Source organism: Caloenas nicobarica, chromosome 27, assembly GCF_036013445.1.
Source record: "Caloenas nicobarica isolate bCalNic1 chromosome 27, bCalNic1.hap1, whole genome shotgun sequence".
Classification (NCBI taxonomy): domain Eukaryota; kingdom Metazoa; phylum Chordata; class Aves; order Columbiformes; family Columbidae; genus Caloenas; species Caloenas nicobarica.
In genome coordinates, this window is record NC_088271.1 from 1,917,503 (window position 1) to 1,935,089 (window position 17,587).

General features: G+C 51.0%; 1 protein-coding gene across 1 annotated transcript in view; it reads left to right on the forward strand.

Moving 5' to 3' along the window:
* The first annotated feature begins 856 nt into the window (after positions 1–856).
* Positions 857–17,587, forward strand: part of STK11 (serine/threonine kinase 11) — a 30,925-nt gene continuing 14,194 nt past the window's right edge. The window contains exons 1-6 of the mRNA XM_065652781.1: positions 857–2,520; positions 7,002–7,085; positions 10,104–10,193; positions 10,309–10,441; positions 10,936–11,072; positions 11,580–11,707. Coding sequence (XP_065508853.1) covers positions 2,231–2,520; positions 7,002–7,085; positions 10,104–10,193; positions 10,309–10,441; positions 10,936–11,072; positions 11,580–11,707 — 862 coding nt within the window. The 5' untranslated portion in view covers positions 857–2,230. The remainder of the gene's footprint in view (positions 2,521–7,001; positions 7,086–10,103; positions 10,194–10,308; positions 10,442–10,935; positions 11,073–11,579; positions 11,708–17,587) is intronic.

Consider the following 17,587-nt stretch of genomic DNA (forward strand, 5'->3'; position numbering starts at 1 on the left):
CGCTCAAGGGTTTTTAACCTCCAGCACAACGGGGCCTGGGCCAAAGCTGCGGCTCCTCGGTGTGTTTGGAAGCGGGTGTGCAGGAGCTGCATGGCACGGGCAATAATCAATAACCAGCCATTAGTTGTTATTATCCTGGAGCGTGAAAACGCACGTTGGCACTGAATGTCCTCATCAAAACCCCCAGGTTTGCTGGAGCCGTCGGGAGGCCTGAGCCCACTCCCCAGCCCAGGAACTGCCCCGCCCTGCCCGGACCCGCCCGATTCCCCGGGCGGAGGCGGCCGGGACACGGCAGGAGCCGAGAGGAACCCCGCGAGCCTGGGGGACGGGGAGAGCGGGGAGGCCCCGGGCTCACCCCGACCGGCGGAGCAGCCTGACGGCGGGCGGGGCCGGCTCCGGGCAGGGCCGGGCTCCGCTCCCGGCAGGGCAGGGCCGGCTCCGGGCAGGGCAGGCCCCGGCAGGCCCCGGTGGCAGCCGCGGCGGGGACAGGCCCCGCGCCCCGTCTCCATGGCAGCCGCTTCCCCTTCGCCCTCCGCCCTTTGCCCTCCGCCGCCCCGCCGCCGGCAGCCCCGCCCCTGCGGGTGACGGACAGTTCCCGGAACCTATCACAGCGCACCTCCGCCCGCCAGAGCGGGTGGGCGGGCTGGAAAAGCAGCGAGCCAACCGGAAGCGAAAGGCCGCACTGCCGGCTCCTCCCCCTCGTGGAGGCGCCGCAGCCAACCAGCGGGCGAGCGTACGGGGGCGGGGCCGGCGTGGCAACCAATGGGAGCGCACGTCGGTCGCCAGGGAGGTGCGAGGCCCGGCGGGGGCAGCGGCGGGAGCGCGGCGGGGCCGGGCGGGGGCGGGAGGTAAACAAAATGGCGGCGGCGTGCGCGCTGCGGCGGGGCCGGCGGCGGTAAAGGGGCGGCAAAGGGGCGGCTGGAGCGGGTCTCAGGGCAGGGCCGGGCCGCGGTGGCAGAGCGGGGGCAGCGGCTGGCGGGGCCTCCCCTGAGGCGAGGGGGACGCGGTGGGGAGCGCGGCGCCGGGACCCGGCCCAGTTCCCCAGCCCGGCGGCGGGGAGGGGGGACGAGGCTGCCCGCCCCCCTCCCCCGACTGCACAGCGGGGCGCGGGGCCGCGGGAGCGGCCGGAGGTGCTTGCGGGGCTCGTCCCGGGCCCGCGGGGGAAGGGCCCGGCCCGGGGAGCGCGGCGGCGGCTGCCGGGCGACCGGAGGTCACCCCCCGCGGGGGTCCCTTCCCTCCGGGCTCCGTCGCTGGTTTGGTTGCACTTAAAGTGGTTTGTCCCCTTTTCACCCGTTCCCTGGGGTGGCCGCGGTGCCGCTTGTTTCCCCCCCCGCCCTGACTGGCACCGGCCGGGGTGCGGAGGGGACCGGGCGGGGGTGGCAGCTCCTCCCTGACCCTCGTGGGCAGGGAATGGGGTGTCGCGGGGACCGGGCAGAGCAAACCCCTCCCTCCTGACTCCCCTGCGCGGGCAGGGGGTGACGCTCCGGCAGGGTCCGCGTTGTGTGACACCGGTGACACCTGGGCCAGCGGCGGGGACACATCATGTGCCAGGCGGACTCCGGGCGGTTGAAGGATGCCCCGGGGAGATCTCGATAGGCACCCGAGGCCTCAAACTTTTGTAGGCCTGAAAAGCGAAGACCTTAGAATTGTTTCTGAAAACTCCTTCAAAGAAACTTGGTTCCAGCTCCCAAACGGCTGAAAAGAGACTCATCCGCACTTGTAGCGGGGCAGAAACGCTTCCCGGCCGCCCCCTCGGAGTTGGTGATTATGGGCTACTAGGAATGGAAAGTCACGAAAGGGACTCGGCAGTCACCTGGTTTTATGTGGTGGCCTGAAGGCTTGGAGGATGACCTAACACTTAGGAATCAAACTGGGCCAAGTTAAAGGCCAAGTTTTGACTTGAAAGAACCCTGACAGCGTGACCAGGTTGGAAGCAAAGCAAGTCCCAAACTGAGTGTATCTGGTCAAAGATATATATTATTTTTAAAAGACATTCTGTTACTGGAGCCAGGCCTGGATTTTTTTAGTATCCAATTGAGCTGGAAGCGGCTCATAGGGGTTTTTTGTTTTGTTGTTTGTTGGTTTTTTTTAATTCACGTTTGTACAATCTTCTGGATTTCCCCCCCCCCCACACCCCGCCAAGAAGGAGTAAAAGGGAGTGTTGGAAACTACCAAACAGGATTAAAACCCTGAGCGCTTAAGGAAAACAGGTTAAGGAACTTAATCCAGGATGGATCTGCAGGAGCCACAGCAGCTGGGTATGTTTGCAGAGAGCGAGCTGATGTCCGTGGGGATGGACACGTTTATCCATCGCATCGACTCCACCGAGGTCATTTACCAGCCCCGTCGGAAAAGGGCCAAGCTCATCGGCAAATACCTGATGGGAGACTTACTTGGAGAAGGGTCTTATGGCAAAGTCAAGGAGATGTTGGACTCTGAAACCCTCTGCAGGAGAGCTGTGAAAATACTGAAGAAGAAGAAGCTGCGCAGAATTCCCAATGGGGAGGCGAATGTGAAAAAGTGAGTAAATGTTTCTGGTAGCTGGGAACTGAGGGGTTAAACTGTCGTTATTTTCCAGCTGAAGTTCTGAACCATTTTAATTAACAATGTGGCTTTCTGCTGTGGAAGTGCTTCCTAAACTGTAGATATCAGGAGTCTCGTTACCACTGAGCTCCAGCCAGCGCTCTTGTTGGGTTGGAGTGGGGACGGGAGCTGGTTGTTCTGGGAGCAGACAGCCCCCGACACGCACCGCCTTTCTGACAGCAGCGCTTTAAGACTAAAATAGTATTTCTTCAAGAAATTCCTCTTTAAGACTTCATATTGAAGAGGCAAATCCGTGGCTGAGAGCGCAGAAATGCACTTGGTGTCCTCGCAGTCACGCTCCCTGTGTCCCCGTCCAGGGCCGTGTGGCTTGGGCTCTTTGGGGTGACACTCAGTGCACCCACAAAGGGGGTTACTGGAACGTCACCCGGTGCGTTGTGCACCCGACAGGCTTAGGAAGTGCTGGGGTTTATTCTCTGCCTCATTTCTGACTTAACGAGTTTGGGAAGTAAGTGGAGGCTCTTTGCAGTTGATTTCTGCGGCTGTAAAATGGGGACAAGGGTTGTCAACCTTTTTTATTTCAGTGACTCAAGATCTGCACTTGGAAGCTTTCGAAGCGCCAGTTACATGCTGATTAGTCAGGGCAGAAGTAACTAATTAGAACTAACCGTGGGAGCAGCCTGGTGTTACGCTTGGTCTGTAGGGCTGGGTGTAGGCAACTTTCCCTTTTCTCGGGGCTGTTTGTCCCAGCCCTGCGAGGCAGCTGGTTATCTGCTGTGGTGGGACCTTCTGCAGCCAAAACAAACTATTGGCGAGGGTTTATCTCAGAGTAGGAGGGAAAACTTGCAGGATGTTTCGCAGAGTCTTGTGTCTTTAGCTCTGGTGTGCTGAGTGCAGCGCCTGGACCTAGTGGAGTCTTGTTTCTGTTTCTCGGTTGGGTTTGAGTTCCCAGGCTCAGCTGTGAGATATTTCACATCCTGTCCTGGAGCTTCTGTCAGGGAGCTGTTGAAGTTTGTCTTCTAACCTTCGGTGACAGACCGAGCTACAGAATAGTCACAAATCCTAATGCTGGGACCTCCCCGTCTCTCCTTTGCTGGCTCGAGTTCAGAATCAGAGTAAACTGTTGGTTAATGTGTAATAAAATGTTTCTTGTTTTTCTGGTAAAGGCATGAGTGCTCTTTCCACCCTTGTCCCCTCCTTCAGGTACATCAAGGGCTTCTACTGAAGAAGAGGGAGACTTTTTTTTTTTTTCCCCCCCTCCTTAGTGAAAATACAAATTTTTCTCCCCCTTAGTGAAAAAGGACTTACCACATAACAGGAGAGTTTCTACCAGAACCACAGTAATGGTCCCATGTCCCCAAGTGAACTCTGTGGAAGTTTAGTTCCTGCACAGAGCCTGTCTGTGAGTGTCTCGTTTGGCTTCATTAAGGTTAGTCATTAAACCAGCCCAGCCGAGCTCAGCTTTGCTGGGGGTGTTTTTCTGGCTCAGCTGCACCTGCTTCCAAACACTGAGGCAGATTTTAGATGTTGTCTTGTAAGGAGGGTTTACTTCAGTTCAAGCTCCTATTTTTGTCACCTTGTCCTTTTCTCTTTGTCCACGTACTCATTTGCTTTACCTGCTTCTTCAGTGGTGATTTTTTTTAAGGCAAAATGTTGTATTTTTGTGGTTCCCTAGTACCGCGGCTCTCTGACCGTATCAGAACCCTTCGGCACGACTGTGTCACGCAGCGAAAGGTGTCTGGGCTCTGAGTAAACCTGTGGTGAGATACAGCATCAAACCTGCGCAGTTTGCCTGGCGGGTAAAGACAGGCAGAAACCGTCGCTGGATTTCCAGGGAGCACTGGAAAACACTCTGCTGACATTGGGGGTGATTTTTATAATGTCACTTTGCTTGGCCACACTCCATTAAAATGTCACTTTCTACAACTGCATTTGAGCAGCTTTGGGTGGTTTATACCCAGCAAACTACTCGTGTGTAACAGCAGAAAGGCAGATGTGGACTGCATCACGCCATTGGGTTCTACTTTGTTGAAATCTCCTGCTCTGTGCAATAATGAGTAAATACCCAGTTCCTGTGGTGGTGAGAGCGGCTTCCTGGCCCCTTGTGCCCTTATCAGCGCAAGGATGTCTGCAGCTCGCTACGTGTCAGAGATGATTGTGATTAGTTGTCTGATCTTTGTAAACATCCCAACTTCAGCTGGTGCCCTTTGAGATGAAAAATCTCTTCGCGTGAGCAGCTGGGGCGTGTGGTCGGGTTTGGTTTTGATGCGCTTGTCTCTTGGAAGTGACTGCTTGCTCTTTCAGCCTCAAAATACCTGGTTGCATGGTTTTCTCTTCACTGTTCCTGCTGGTGTGATCTCCAGCACTTCTGGCCACACTGGGAAAAGCTCTTTCTGTGACTTGGTTGGTTCAGCAGAGATGTAATTGAATTATTACCGGGGGCTTGTGCCTCTGCTGTTCTCAGGGGGTGTCTCAGCGTCGCTGCTGCTGTGAGGAAGGTGAACCGTGCACTGATGGTGTCACCCAAGGAGTTCCCTGGAATCCCTGGGAATCCTGGGGGGGTTTAAACTCACAAGACGCACATTTCCCTGAATCAGTCTGGAGAATCTTTGTTTCTCTTTGGTTGCTTTAAAGAAAGGTTGGGGTGGCTTAGTCAACCACACAGTGCTGTGGCTAATTACTGCTTCTAGTTAATACAAAAAATGAGTTTAGTAGGATTGCCAAAAAGATTAAAGAAAATTTGGAAGACTATTTGTCTATAGCAGCACAAGTTTTATTAAACTGTGTGCTAATAGCCTCACATTTTTAATTAAGAGTTTGTGACTTTCTGTGTGTGTCCCAAGTGTCTCGTACTGTACTTACCACGCTCAGTGAGTACTTAGATTTGAATATATGCTCATTAGAATTCCTCGGAGGTTTAAAATGTGCCGTGGAGCTGTACTTTGGCAATTTGCTCCTTGGGCCTGCAGTTGAGGAGAGCACGGCCGGTTGTGCTGCAGGAGGATGGACCGCAGGCTGGGGGGGGCTGGAGCCAACTCGGGGGGTTCTCTGCCCCCCCGAACCTCAGCGGCTGCCCCACACACCCAGCTCTGCCCCTGCCCTGCCTAAGCTGGGCTTTCCTCGGGTTCAGACCAGGCGAACCCCTACGTTCCCTTACGGAGCGAAGTCTGAAGGCCGACATGGCCTTGGAGGTGGCTGCGGTCTGGCTGTCTCTGTTCCTCGGGCGTTCTAGAATGCAAGAGCAGCTATAAATAGAATTAATCTTTCCTCTGGGAAATGGGCTGCTTGGCCCCTGCCTCAGAGGTGGGGGCACTTCACTGCCGTTTTAGATTGGTTCGCAAAGTCCTCCTGGAAAAAAGAATCATTACAGAAATATGAAATATTTATTAGCCTGTTAAAGGGGGAAGGAATTAGTATTTGTGCTTTCAAGCCGTATTATAGGGAATGAGCTGCTGGGATCAGGATTTTAAATGTCTTCCTAATAGTGGGAGCTTGCTTTGCCTTCACAGCAAAGCAGTCGTGTTTAAATAAGCGTGTGTATTCTCACCAGCCTGGGCCGAGCGCTCGGCCCGTCTCCCTTCATTATGCAGAAACTTCTTAGACCAACACTAATGCTGGCTGCAGTCCCTATGCTAATTTAATCCACTTCAGCCTTTTGGTCATTACTATAATTAGAGCGGCCGCATCGCTTTGCAAATCTGTCTGCCATTTAAACTAAACACTCTTCTGAGCTTTGCCTCGTTATCCTGGGTTTCTGTTTAGCTGCCATAATGGGTTTTTTTAAAGCCACGTATTATAAAGGAAGAGTGCCTGGCCTAAACTTTGCTAGTGAAACAATTTGTACTACTGCTCAGGGATCCTTAAAAGATCTTTAAAAAACCTGCTTGCATTCCTGCATCTATGAGCCTTTGGAAGGAGCAGTTACTGGTTTGTTAATCAGATGAGATGCATCAATGAGCCTTTGTACTGGGCACAGCTCGTTAGGAGAGCCTGGCTAATTGTGCAGGAGATGTGAGTGGCTTCTCAGCTCGCTGGGTGTTGAGGCAGAGGCTCCGAGTTCCGTGTGCTGCTGTTGACATGTAACCGGGCTCTTAAAGCGAGAGAAGGGACCTGGGCAGAAGAGTTTAGGCGCGGTTTAGCATGAGCCCAGACCGAGCAGCAGAGGAACCAAGTGAAGAGCAGCATCTGCGCTTCCAGACCCCACCGGAGCCACCTTGACCTCACCGTCCTGATTCTCCCGTTTCTCCTCCTCGCAGCCGGTGGCCAGGGGGATTTTGCAGGCCGAGTTGGGTGCAAAAGATACTGAAATGTGGTTTGGTGCGCGGTACAAAATCCCAAGAGACAAAGGTCAAACCGGCTGATATGAGATGACGTACAAGGGTCCATCTCCACAGCCACTCACTCACTTGTACGTTATGTATGCTTTTTAAGCATAACTTTTTTCTTTTCTCTTCCTGCAGGGAAATTCAGCTCCTGCGACGATTACGGCACAAAAACGTTATCCAGTTGGTAGATGTATTATACAATGAAGAGAAGCAGAAAATATATCCTTTTTCTCACACAGTTGTTCATAGGGTTTGAATTCCTGTTGTTCTCTGCTGTAGTGCTGAATCATTATAGTTCTGCTTCTGTTAAGGCCCTTTCAAATGTTTCTTAAGCTTGAAATTGCTGTCACTGGTATTAAACATACAGCATGTCTGGAATACTTTCCACACAAGTACATTTTCTTAAGTTTCCCAGCTTCTCGGTTGGGAAACAAAATATTGTCCCCAGGTTCCAGGGCTGGGGGAGAACAGACCCTCAAATACTGTGTTTTATTGTGTGACCTTCAGCAACTCAGCAGTGAAACAAGAGCTGTGGATCTGTTGTTTTCAGCTGTGGTACATTAGTGCTTGCTTTCCCTGAAGTGGAGATGGACCTTTTGTTGGCTATGCTATGTGAAATCAATTTTCTAATGCTTTTTCAAGTCCTTGGCAGCGGTTTAGGGTTTTTTTTTTTTCCCCCTCAAAAGAAGCAGCAAACCTCTCTGGCATGTCTGTCCCTGCAGAGGGGCTGTGCTGCTCTTGTCCTTCGAGATAAGACGAGTTCCCAAGCCTCCTGTTCTGGTGTTTGTGCGACAGTCCCTTGCGCCAGTGCTGTAAGTGACCTAACGCTTGTAACAGCCATGGGATTGGAGCCTGTTGCTCCTCTGAGGTCCACGGCTCGGCTTTTTGAGGCTAAACTCTTCAGCTCTGGAATAAAATGTGCGGCTTGTGATCTCGGTGTGTCTTTCAGGCTTTAGCGTGTGGTTCTGCAGCTCTGCGTGCACAGACACCAGCGTAATTACGGGCTTTAACTTGCCAGGGAAATGCGAGTGAGGAGCTGGATGGTTCCTAATGAGCCTGCGCTCCGAGGGCATTTTGAACCAGTGTGTGAGGTTATTGAGCTGAGCTGTTGTAGCACACATTATAAATGGTTGCTTTTATTTTTGATGGTGTTTTCTAAATACTGTCTTCCAATTACAGCGCTTCATAAAATGAGTAATTTAATTGTGTGCTTTAATTAGATCAAACTCTGCCACCAAATCATTAGTATAAAAAAAGCCTGACAACTTTCGTTTGTGTTTTGTAGCCTGAACCGACCGAAGGGACCGTAATTCAATTACTGTCTATAGAAAGATACCATTTAGTTAATAAGCTGCGACACTAAAGGAGAAGCGTGAGGAAAAAGAGCCCAAGAGAGACCTCGTGTGTTGGTAACAGGTGATGACAACCCAAACCGGTCGTGCAGAAATGTGACCTCTCAAAGCCAGGAGTGATGTTCCCGCTTTACTTTCTGAACAGTAGCGTTTGCAAAAAAAAGCGAATTGTTTTTCAGCACTTTTCCTTTGCAAGTATAGATTGAGTTCAGTGTTTTTCTTCATCTGCTTCTACACTCTTAGCAAATCTGTGCCCATGTCAGTGCTGGTAGGAAGTGATGCAAGGTGGCGTTTGGAGCCGGGCCTGTCGAAGAAGGAAAAAGGAAAGATTCTGTTCTCACCCGAGTTTTCTGTAGCTGATAGAAGTAAACTGCAGGCTTCAGCCACGTTTATACCTACGCAGACAGTGTTTTAACAACCTGCCTGCCTAGTCAAAGCCCTCGATGACTTTCTTTGGGAAAGGGAAAGCTGTGATGACTGGATTAAAAAATATCTGCTACATTTAGTATTTAATGGGCTGCTCTGATGACCTGCTGTGGCTGGGAATGCAGAACTGGTGATGAATGGAGAACTAATCCAGGCAGCAAACAAAGCCGGCTCAATATCAGTGTCCCAGCTGGCGCGTTGTCCACCAGCTCTGTGAGCGGCGTGTGCTGCTGTGCGATTGATCACCTGGAATAGATCTGCTCCAGCCTCAAAGTTTGTGCTCTGCTCTGGCTGATCAATTTGAGGTGGATCAGTTACAAAAGAAGGGTTGAAAAACAGTCTGGCAGCTAACGAAACCCAAATCAGGCTGTCCTTTTGGGGCCAGGAGCTGAGCTGTATCATCTACTGTTAGCGTTATTCTCTTGAAGGTGGGAGAGCTGATGTTTTCCATATCACTGGGATGTAAGTAGTTCACAGGTGTCTTCCAGAGTAAGAAGCGGTAGGAATGAATTTGGGGAGTTCTTTCTGCTCTTCTGCTGGTTTACTGGGTGGTGTTGCGCCCATCATAACAATCTGACGGTACTTTAGTGTCGCTCTGAAGAGCAGCTCATCTGGGGAGCGCAACAGGAATTTGAAGAGTTTGGACGGCGTTGTGAGCTCCCGGATAGAACGTGCTACAAAAGGGCGACACAATCTTTAGCACAGATCCCACTCAAAGTGCAGGTCATCTCTTTAGCCTCTCCTGCCTCAAGAGTTAAGATGGAATCCTGGGACATAAGCAACTTATTTTAGGCTTAGGTTAAGCAGGCGTCTGCCAGGAATCGTTAGTGTGACCAGAGAACTGCTGGCAGCCGTGGGCTTTGCTCTGCTCCTTATCTCGAGGTGCACTCGCTTGGCAAAGCCACCAGATGTCCCAGGGTCTGTTCTGCGAGCCCCTTTAAAAGCCTGGGGAGAGGAGGGAAATTATTGCTTTGGATACTTGCGTAGGTTCTGTTGTTTGGCCCCAACTTTAAGGCTTAAGGAGGTGAAAGCTAGAATACGCTGCAAGGGAACAAATGCTAAAAAGTGCCACCAGTTCTTGGCATTCTGTTGTAACTTTTTTTTATCCATGACGTTTCAAAAAATCTTCCCAGCTCCCTGGGGATCCTTTCTCTTGCTACTGAAATACTCCCATGGGGATGGGGGTAAGCGGCGTCTGTTAAATAACGCACAAAGCCCTATCATTTTGGGACGGGAAAGGAAGAATAACAAACTTTGGGGAGGGCGACGGGAGCTGTAGTTCGAGCCAGGGTGTTGGGAGAACATGCTCCAACCTCTCCTGCCAGGGGCTCCCTCACTTTCTATATTATCCTATTTCTGTCACGCTTGTGAGGTCTCCACCTTCATTTCTGTGGAGTTCGCCTCCTGTTTCAGGTCTGCGAAGTGTTTAACCTGGAAGCCTCCTTAACTTAGCCTCCACGTATATGGTGATGGAGTACTGTGTGTGTGGGATGCAGGAAATGCTGGACAGTGTCCCAGAAAAGAGGTTTCCAGTGTTTCAGGCTCACGGGTAAGTACTTGTCTCCTATAACAGCACTCTCTCCTTTATGTGTGATCAGTGGTTCACGTGGCCTTAGTCTATGGAAGTGCTTGACTTTTTCCCCCCCCTCTAAATCTTTCTGCAGGTACTTTTGTCAACTCATAGACGGCTTAGAATACTTGCACAGCCAAGGGATTGTCCACAAGGATATAAAACCGGGGAACCTCCTGCTAACAACCAACGGGACACTGAAAATCTCTGATTTAGGTGTAGCAGAGGTATGTGAGGACTGCGGCAAAGTCAGGAACGTGGGAGGTGTGACGTTCTAGATTTAGGTCACCTTTGTGGTGTTACCTGATGTATTGCGCGTTTAGGCTTTTGTTCCGTTAAACTTGCAGAGTGCTCTAGAGTGACTCTGAATATTTATTGCAATTGGCAAAACACTTTTGTTGATAACAGCACAGAACTTCCATCTGGGAAGCACACAGAGAAAGGCATTGATCTCAGACAAACACCAAAGGGTGGTGAAATGGCTATAAGTTACATAACCTTGTCCTTTTTTTATATGGAGACTGTCTTAGCGAGGTAGGAGAGGTGCGAGGGTTGCCACTGGCACGTGGTTGCTGTGGCGGCATGTTCTCATGGTATGTAGGTAGATCTTCAGTAGCAGAGTTCTCCTCTTTTTTTTTTCTTTTTCCCCCACAGGTAAAACTTTTCTAACAGTTACAATCTGCCTTCAAAGTTTGAGACTAATGCATGTGTTCTGCCACAGGCGTTGCATCCGTTTGCAGAGGACGACACGTGCAGGACAAGCCAAGGGTCGCCAGCATTCCAGCCACCAGAAATTGCCAATGGCCTTGACACCTTTTCAGGCTTTAAAGTCGACATCTGGTCTGCAGGGGTCACGCTGTAAGTGCCTGTCCAGCATCCAGGAATTGCAATAAAAAAAGGACGAGCCCTCAAATAGCTCAGTCTTGTGCTGTGTGCTGCCATTGCTGCTCTTTGTCGTGTTGGGGGAGCAGGGGGGTGTGTTGGTCCCTCCTTTGGCTGGGTGTGTGCTCCCCAAAGTGCTTGTGATTCTGACAAAAGTCACTTTTATTCTCGGTGAGTAACTCTGCCAGCCGTTTCTGAGCATCTGAGACGCACAGCTACTGTAATAATAGAAACCACAAATATCTCTAGTATTTGTTTTTCAATTCCATCCTAGCCTGTCAGGGAGATGTCTTGGTGGGTTTGACTCATGTGAATGAAGAGGCTGTGATAAAGCAAGTCTAAGTTTCAAGAGACGTTCCAAATACCATCAATTATTCCTCCTTTAGTTTCCTGTTGGCTCCTTTTGTTTTATGTTGTCACAGAAGAACTGAACACCTGTGCTGTGTGCTTTTTCTCATACAGCTTCTCCTTCTGCCTTTACAGATACAACATTACAACGGGTCTATACCCCTTTGAAGGGGATAATATCTATAAATTATTTGAAAACATCGGGAAAGGTGACTACACAATTCCAGAGGATTGTGGTCCTCCGCTCTCAGACTTATTGAGAGGTGAGTCTCCCAGTTGACTCTAAAAGGGTAAAATTCACAGGTGCAGAAATGCTCAGCTTGCACAAGGCCAGGGAAGAGCTTCATTCTAAGCATCCTGCGATGATACAGGATCCCGTTAGAAAGGGAGAATACGCTTGGGAACCTCATGATAAGACTTTAAAGATCTTTAACGCTGGTATTTTCTTGAGATACACTAAACCCGGGATGGGTTGCAGTCACTTCTCTTCTGAGAGTTGGTTCTTGCATTATGTTTCTTGTGCTCTGAGAAGCTTTTAAACCTGAACACCAAGCCCACAAGAGGTTAAATTAAAAATGACATCATAGCGTTGCAGGTTTTGCAAGTGAGAACGCTGAAATTCCTTACCCAAGTTTTCTGTCATATGAAATACTGAGTCCTCAGGTTCTGCTGTCCTTCCTCATCAGCCTCTGCTCTCAATTTATTTGCTTCCGTCCCAGTTGTCTCCTCCTTCACCCCAGCTTTAGAGTTGCAAGGATATTGGAGCAGTGACTGGTGCCCGCTTTCACAACACGAGTAGCACTTTCTAGGCAGAAGGAGAGGGTTGTAGTCTTTGATTGTGTTTTTTTGTTCCTGTCACTTAGTGCAGTAGTTTGAGGTTTAGTGTTGACCAGTCTCTACTTCTTTTGAAAGCGGGACGGCCAGGGCAGCAGTTCCTGCCGCCTCGGGCAGCGCAGCCGTTCAGCCCCACTGTCCATCACTCCCTCTGCTTTGTCTTCAGCTGTTTGCGAAAGTTCAGACCTCAAACGTGAAATGGGGCTATCTTGTTTTGGGTTGATTTTTCTGCTTCTCGTGCTGCGTGGGGCTGGTGTGGGTGAAGGGCTGTGGGGCACTTGAGTCAGCTTCCCTTCTTCTGGCCCACAGCGGCGTCAGGGCCGCTCGTCACACGGGTGTCAGCGCTAAACGGGGGGGCTGCGTCCTGTGCCGCGTCCTCTTGGCTAGCCACAAACTGCAACGGCAGCACAAGGTTACCAATTTCAAAGCGTTTTACAGCCATACTTTGTGCTACAACCGTCAGCAGTTGTTCCTGTGCAGGAAAGGCTGCACTGCCTGGGGGCTCCCGGTCCCTGCGAGAGCTGCAGCCCCCGCCTGGACTCACCCCCTGGGCTGTGGGGTCCCCTCGGCCCGTGGCGCCGTGCCCACGGGTGTCCTGGCTCAGTGCCGCTGCGTGCCGGGCGGCAGCGGCGGCAGGTGGTGCTGTCTGGCCGGCTGTGCTGCCGCTGCCTTAGCGGGGCTCCCCGTGGCCCCCGCCGCCGAGGAGCTGCCAGTCCCCCTCGCAGGAGACTATTTTAGCTTATCTGGCCCCATACCAGTTATGAAATAGGCTATTTCCATTTCAAGAAGTGTTAACTGGCTTTAACAGCCTTCGGGAAGCGTTGCACAAGGCGCAGCTGCAAACTGCCCTGGCACAGCCGGCATCTCGGCCGTTCTGCCGAGACCAACGTGGCTGCTGCGCGCGGCCCGGCGCTCCCGACCGCCCTGTGTTTCATGTCGTACCCGCGTGCCCCAGGGAGCGACGTCCTGATCTACGTGTGGGGTTTGATTTGTGAATCCTGACCCAAAACACTGCGTTGCCCAAATGCAGGAAATCCAGGGGCCCATCAACTGCTGCAGCATCCACCAGAAACCCTCTGGGGTTGGGGATGAGCCTCTCGGCTGCACTTAGTGTTGCCCCCCAAGGAAAACGGGTGTGGTGGTTGTTGCTCTTTCTTGTCCTGAGGATACTCACAGCCTCAAATCCGACACTTCCCTTTCTCTTTCCATCCCTTATATGAGACCTGGGGTCAGAATCTCCTGCTTTTCCTTCTGCCTCGCTTTAAACAGGACCCTCGCACCTGGTGTCCAAAACTGTCCATCTCTTCAGCCTGAGTCGCTTCCTTCACCTGTCCCGTGCCTGGGCGCTGTGAGATGCAGGTTGGGTGTGCAGGAGCTCGCCTGGAGACGTGTCTGTGTCTCTACACTCAGCCCTTTCTCCCGGGCGCTGGGAAGGCCCAAGGATCCTTTTACCACCCTCTCTCCATCCTGCCTGAGAATGTTCTCCCAGCCCTCCTCTTGTCATTTGCACCTGTCAGCAAAAGCTGGCAAAACCTCCTGCCATTCTGCTCATTTGGTTTGATGCTTTGCTGTTTCTAGTGGTTAGAGTACCCGGTGGACCTGAGGTGATGGAATTACGGTGTGGGATTGCCCCGGCAGATACCAGGGCTGAGCCTTGCAGCACCGATACTACGTAGCCATGGTGACAAAATCTAAATGCTTTATTAGTTCCTGCTTTTCCTCCAGAACAGCTGCATTTCCTGGTAGGTGCCTGCTGCTTCTGCAGCAAGTTGAGGCTGGATCCGAAGCCCGCAGCTCGGATGTTGTCGATGGCTGGCTCATGCTTTCGTACGAGCTGCACAGGCACCCACAGCTCAGCTCCATCTCATTAGAGACTTTGTTCCGCCTTTGCCTTGCTTTTAAAAGACTCTTAAAGCACTCTGCAGTGCTGCAAGCGTTTGTTCTGGTTTTATTGAAAGGAGGAATTCAGTGTGCTGCAAAGTGCTTGTTTCTTCTCTGGCTATAAGTGCTGTGGTGACCACAGTACAAGTCTGGCTGTGAAGCAAATGCTAAAATATGCTTTTTAAGGTTTTTCTGTTCTTCTGTTGACTACTTTTGTAGCGTTCTTTTACTTCCCCACCCCTTGAGCTTGTTTTTATGCCTTTGTTCCTCTTTACAGAAGAAGCAGAATTTAGAGGACCTAAAGCTTCTATGGCATTTGACTTGTAAAGAGACTTGTGTGACAGTGTATTTCAACAGATAAGCTGGGATGCTGCTCCTCTTTTTCTCTGTAGTTGGAGATGAAGCTTTATTTGTACTCCTCACTGAGGAAAATAGAAGGGCCAGTACTGTTCTGGCTTCTGTGTGCAGTCAGTAAAGATGTGTCAGAGTGGAAGCACTTATAAATAGCCTTAAGGCTCTTCTGTCACCATCTACACATGACTTATCAACTCATAAGCAGTTTGCTTCTGGACAGGAGAAATGCACAAGGTCAGCTTTTCTTCTTCCTCTGCTAATGTGCTTTTGCTGGAAGAGAAAGCTTTGGGCCTGCAGCTTCTGCATTAAGTGTCTGCAATTATTTCCAGGCTCTGCTACAGACTTTCTGACCGGGGACAAGTTGTTTAGTTTCTCAGTGTTTTGTTTTCTCACTCTGTGTAACCGCGGTGACCTTTCAGTGCTGGGTTGCTGGGAGGATGTGTGTCCTGGGGACAGTGGGATGCTGTAATTCCGGAGTGGCGGGAGTCCCCGGCCGGGCTGGTGTCTGTCTGTCCCCCTGGCTGGGCTGCTGTCTGTCCGCAGGCTGGCTGTGATCAGAGACTCCAGGTTTGCAGAGGGAGAGTGCTCAGAATGCCCGGCCGTGCTGTGGAGGGTGAAGGAGAGGGAAAAGGTCCTGCCTGACTTTACAAATTTTATATTGGTTGTTTTAAACAGTGATCCAAGTCAGAGACTGCCGTGAAGTGCAGGTTGAGTTCGTTACCTCTTGCTGTTGGATTTCCTCCTGCTTCTCAAACAATGTACCAGCTATTCTATCCTGTGATATGTTGCTGGGTGTTCACCATTATCGACCTGCGTGGGCTGGAGGCTGCAAGGAACTCCAGACACGCTCGTGGTCTCCAGTTTCCAGATTGCTGCTCGGCAGAATTGGGAGGGGGTTTGAGGCCGCTGGTGCGCGGCAGCGGGCACAGCATCCCATGTACGGGCAGAGCAGATCCTGCTGAAATACCGCGGAGCAGAGGTTTGCGAGCCAGGCGTCCTCCCGACGAATTGCCCTGTTACAGCATGGCTCATCTCCCCTCGCAGATAAACGGCATGGAAATCTTTACCCTAAATGGTAGAGAGCGTGTGGTTACTGTGGGCAGACTCTCGTAGATGACTTGACTTCTGAATAGTACATGATGTTTTGTCTTGAAGGCTTTTTTCAGTGCAGGACTTGAGCCACAGAGCTGCCATGAGTCAGTCATGGAGCTGAATGCGTGAACGTACATTTTCAGTGATTGGCCCCTCTATTTTCTTTCAAACATTGCCTAAAATATGGTCCTTTTTCATTAAATATCCTTTTTGGTCAATTATCTTCTTTATGCCTCTCTAATTGCTCGAACAATACAGCTGTCTGCACATAGCTATTTGTAACTGGTGCTGTTAGGCCTCTTGATAATTTACCTTCAAACCTTATGTTCTGCTTGTACCACTTTCATCTCGTAAATGCACTGAATTTCTTCGTTAGCCCTGTCATTCCTCAATCAGCGCTTGCCTTGCTGCATGTTTGTGTTCCTGTGGCCACAGGAGCTGCTGCTGAGGCTGCTCCAGCCCCTGCTCTGCAGCTCCCCGTGAAATTCCTCCCAGACTGAAGTGCAGGAGCCCTGGGAGCTCCTCCGCGCTCCGGATTGTGTGAGGAGTTCGGCGTTGGATATGCTGGGATGTGCAGAAGTTTAGCCTGAACTTGATGATAACTAACTGGATAATAAGTGGGGGGGTGTGTCCTGACTTGCCTGTTTCTGATGGCATTAATAAGATAACCAAGCCAGTACTTGCTGTGGTGTCCCCTAGACTTCATCTGAGATCTCTTTGAAGTCCTATTTCTTTAAAAAAAAAAAGAAAAAACCCAACATATTCGGGCAGCTCAGCTGTGAAACTACTGTCTAATAATCTTATTAACAGGCTATTTAATTAGGTGTGGGATTTTTTTTTTCCTCTGAACCACCTTCCCATCTTGTTTTCCAATTATTATTTCTTGTAAGGCAAGGAGAAATTCCTTCAGAATGTCGGAGAGCTGCATTACCTTTGTTCAACAGTATGGCAGAAATTGCTCTGCGAAGCCCTTGCACCTTCCCGCTGTTCTGCTTCCAGCCTTTCTTTTCTGCTGGTTGCTGGACAGGCCCCTCCTGTTCTCTCGCCTCTTTGCAGAACCTCACGCTACCTGTGCAAGACTTGACAGCGCTGGTGCTTCAAGAGCAACGCGGGGTTATCACCCCGTAAACGCGAACTCCTTGTCGTGTACAGCAGTGAGGCTTTGGTGACGTTCATTAGGTGAATATATCCTTGGAACCATCGTTGGAGAATGTCTTGGGTGCTGCTGGCTGAGACTTGTTAGGTCCCATTGCCCTGTTTCTGAAGAATATGGCAAAATTTGTTGCTTCCCTTCTGTTGAGTTGTGAAACTTCTTAGAGACAGTGGAGCAGAGTGGGCATGTCATGAGTGTCAAAGGAATCCACCTCGCTCTCTTCTGAAGAATACAGATCAGCCACTTCTCTTCTTACCCTCACCCCAGTTATCCTTGCAGGTGATGCCAGAAATCAAACTCCTGGCTGGGGCAGAAGGATGAAGAGTAGGTTTATTTTTTTTTGTTGGTTCTTGACAGCTGTACTTCCAGAATAGAATTTCACTAGATCGGAGTTTCTGGGATGCTGAGCAACTGGATATACACAGTGCCCAAGGCTTTGGCTCTTCCATGGAGAAAGCTCAACAGCATTACCTCTGAGATGCAAAATCTTGGTGGTTTTTGCCTGGAGACATGCTGAGACATACCATCCAGGGCTCTGCAAGCCACTGTCCTTGCAGGGTGAAGGAGGGAAAGGCCAGATCCCCTCTGCAGGTGGGGAAACTGAGGAACAGCCTTGCTCAGGTGGTCAGCAGTGGAGTCGGGGCGTCATGCTGAGCTCCCTGCGCGCGGGGCAGCAGATTGTTCCTGGGGAATGGCTCCCTGAGCTGCCAGGAGGGCTGGACATGGTCCTGCTGGGGAGGGAGGCGGGAGGGAAGGGTAGAGCTTTGTGCTTCCTGTCCTCGACTTGGCTGAAAGCATCTGTGATCACACCTGGACTTTTTTTTCCTTC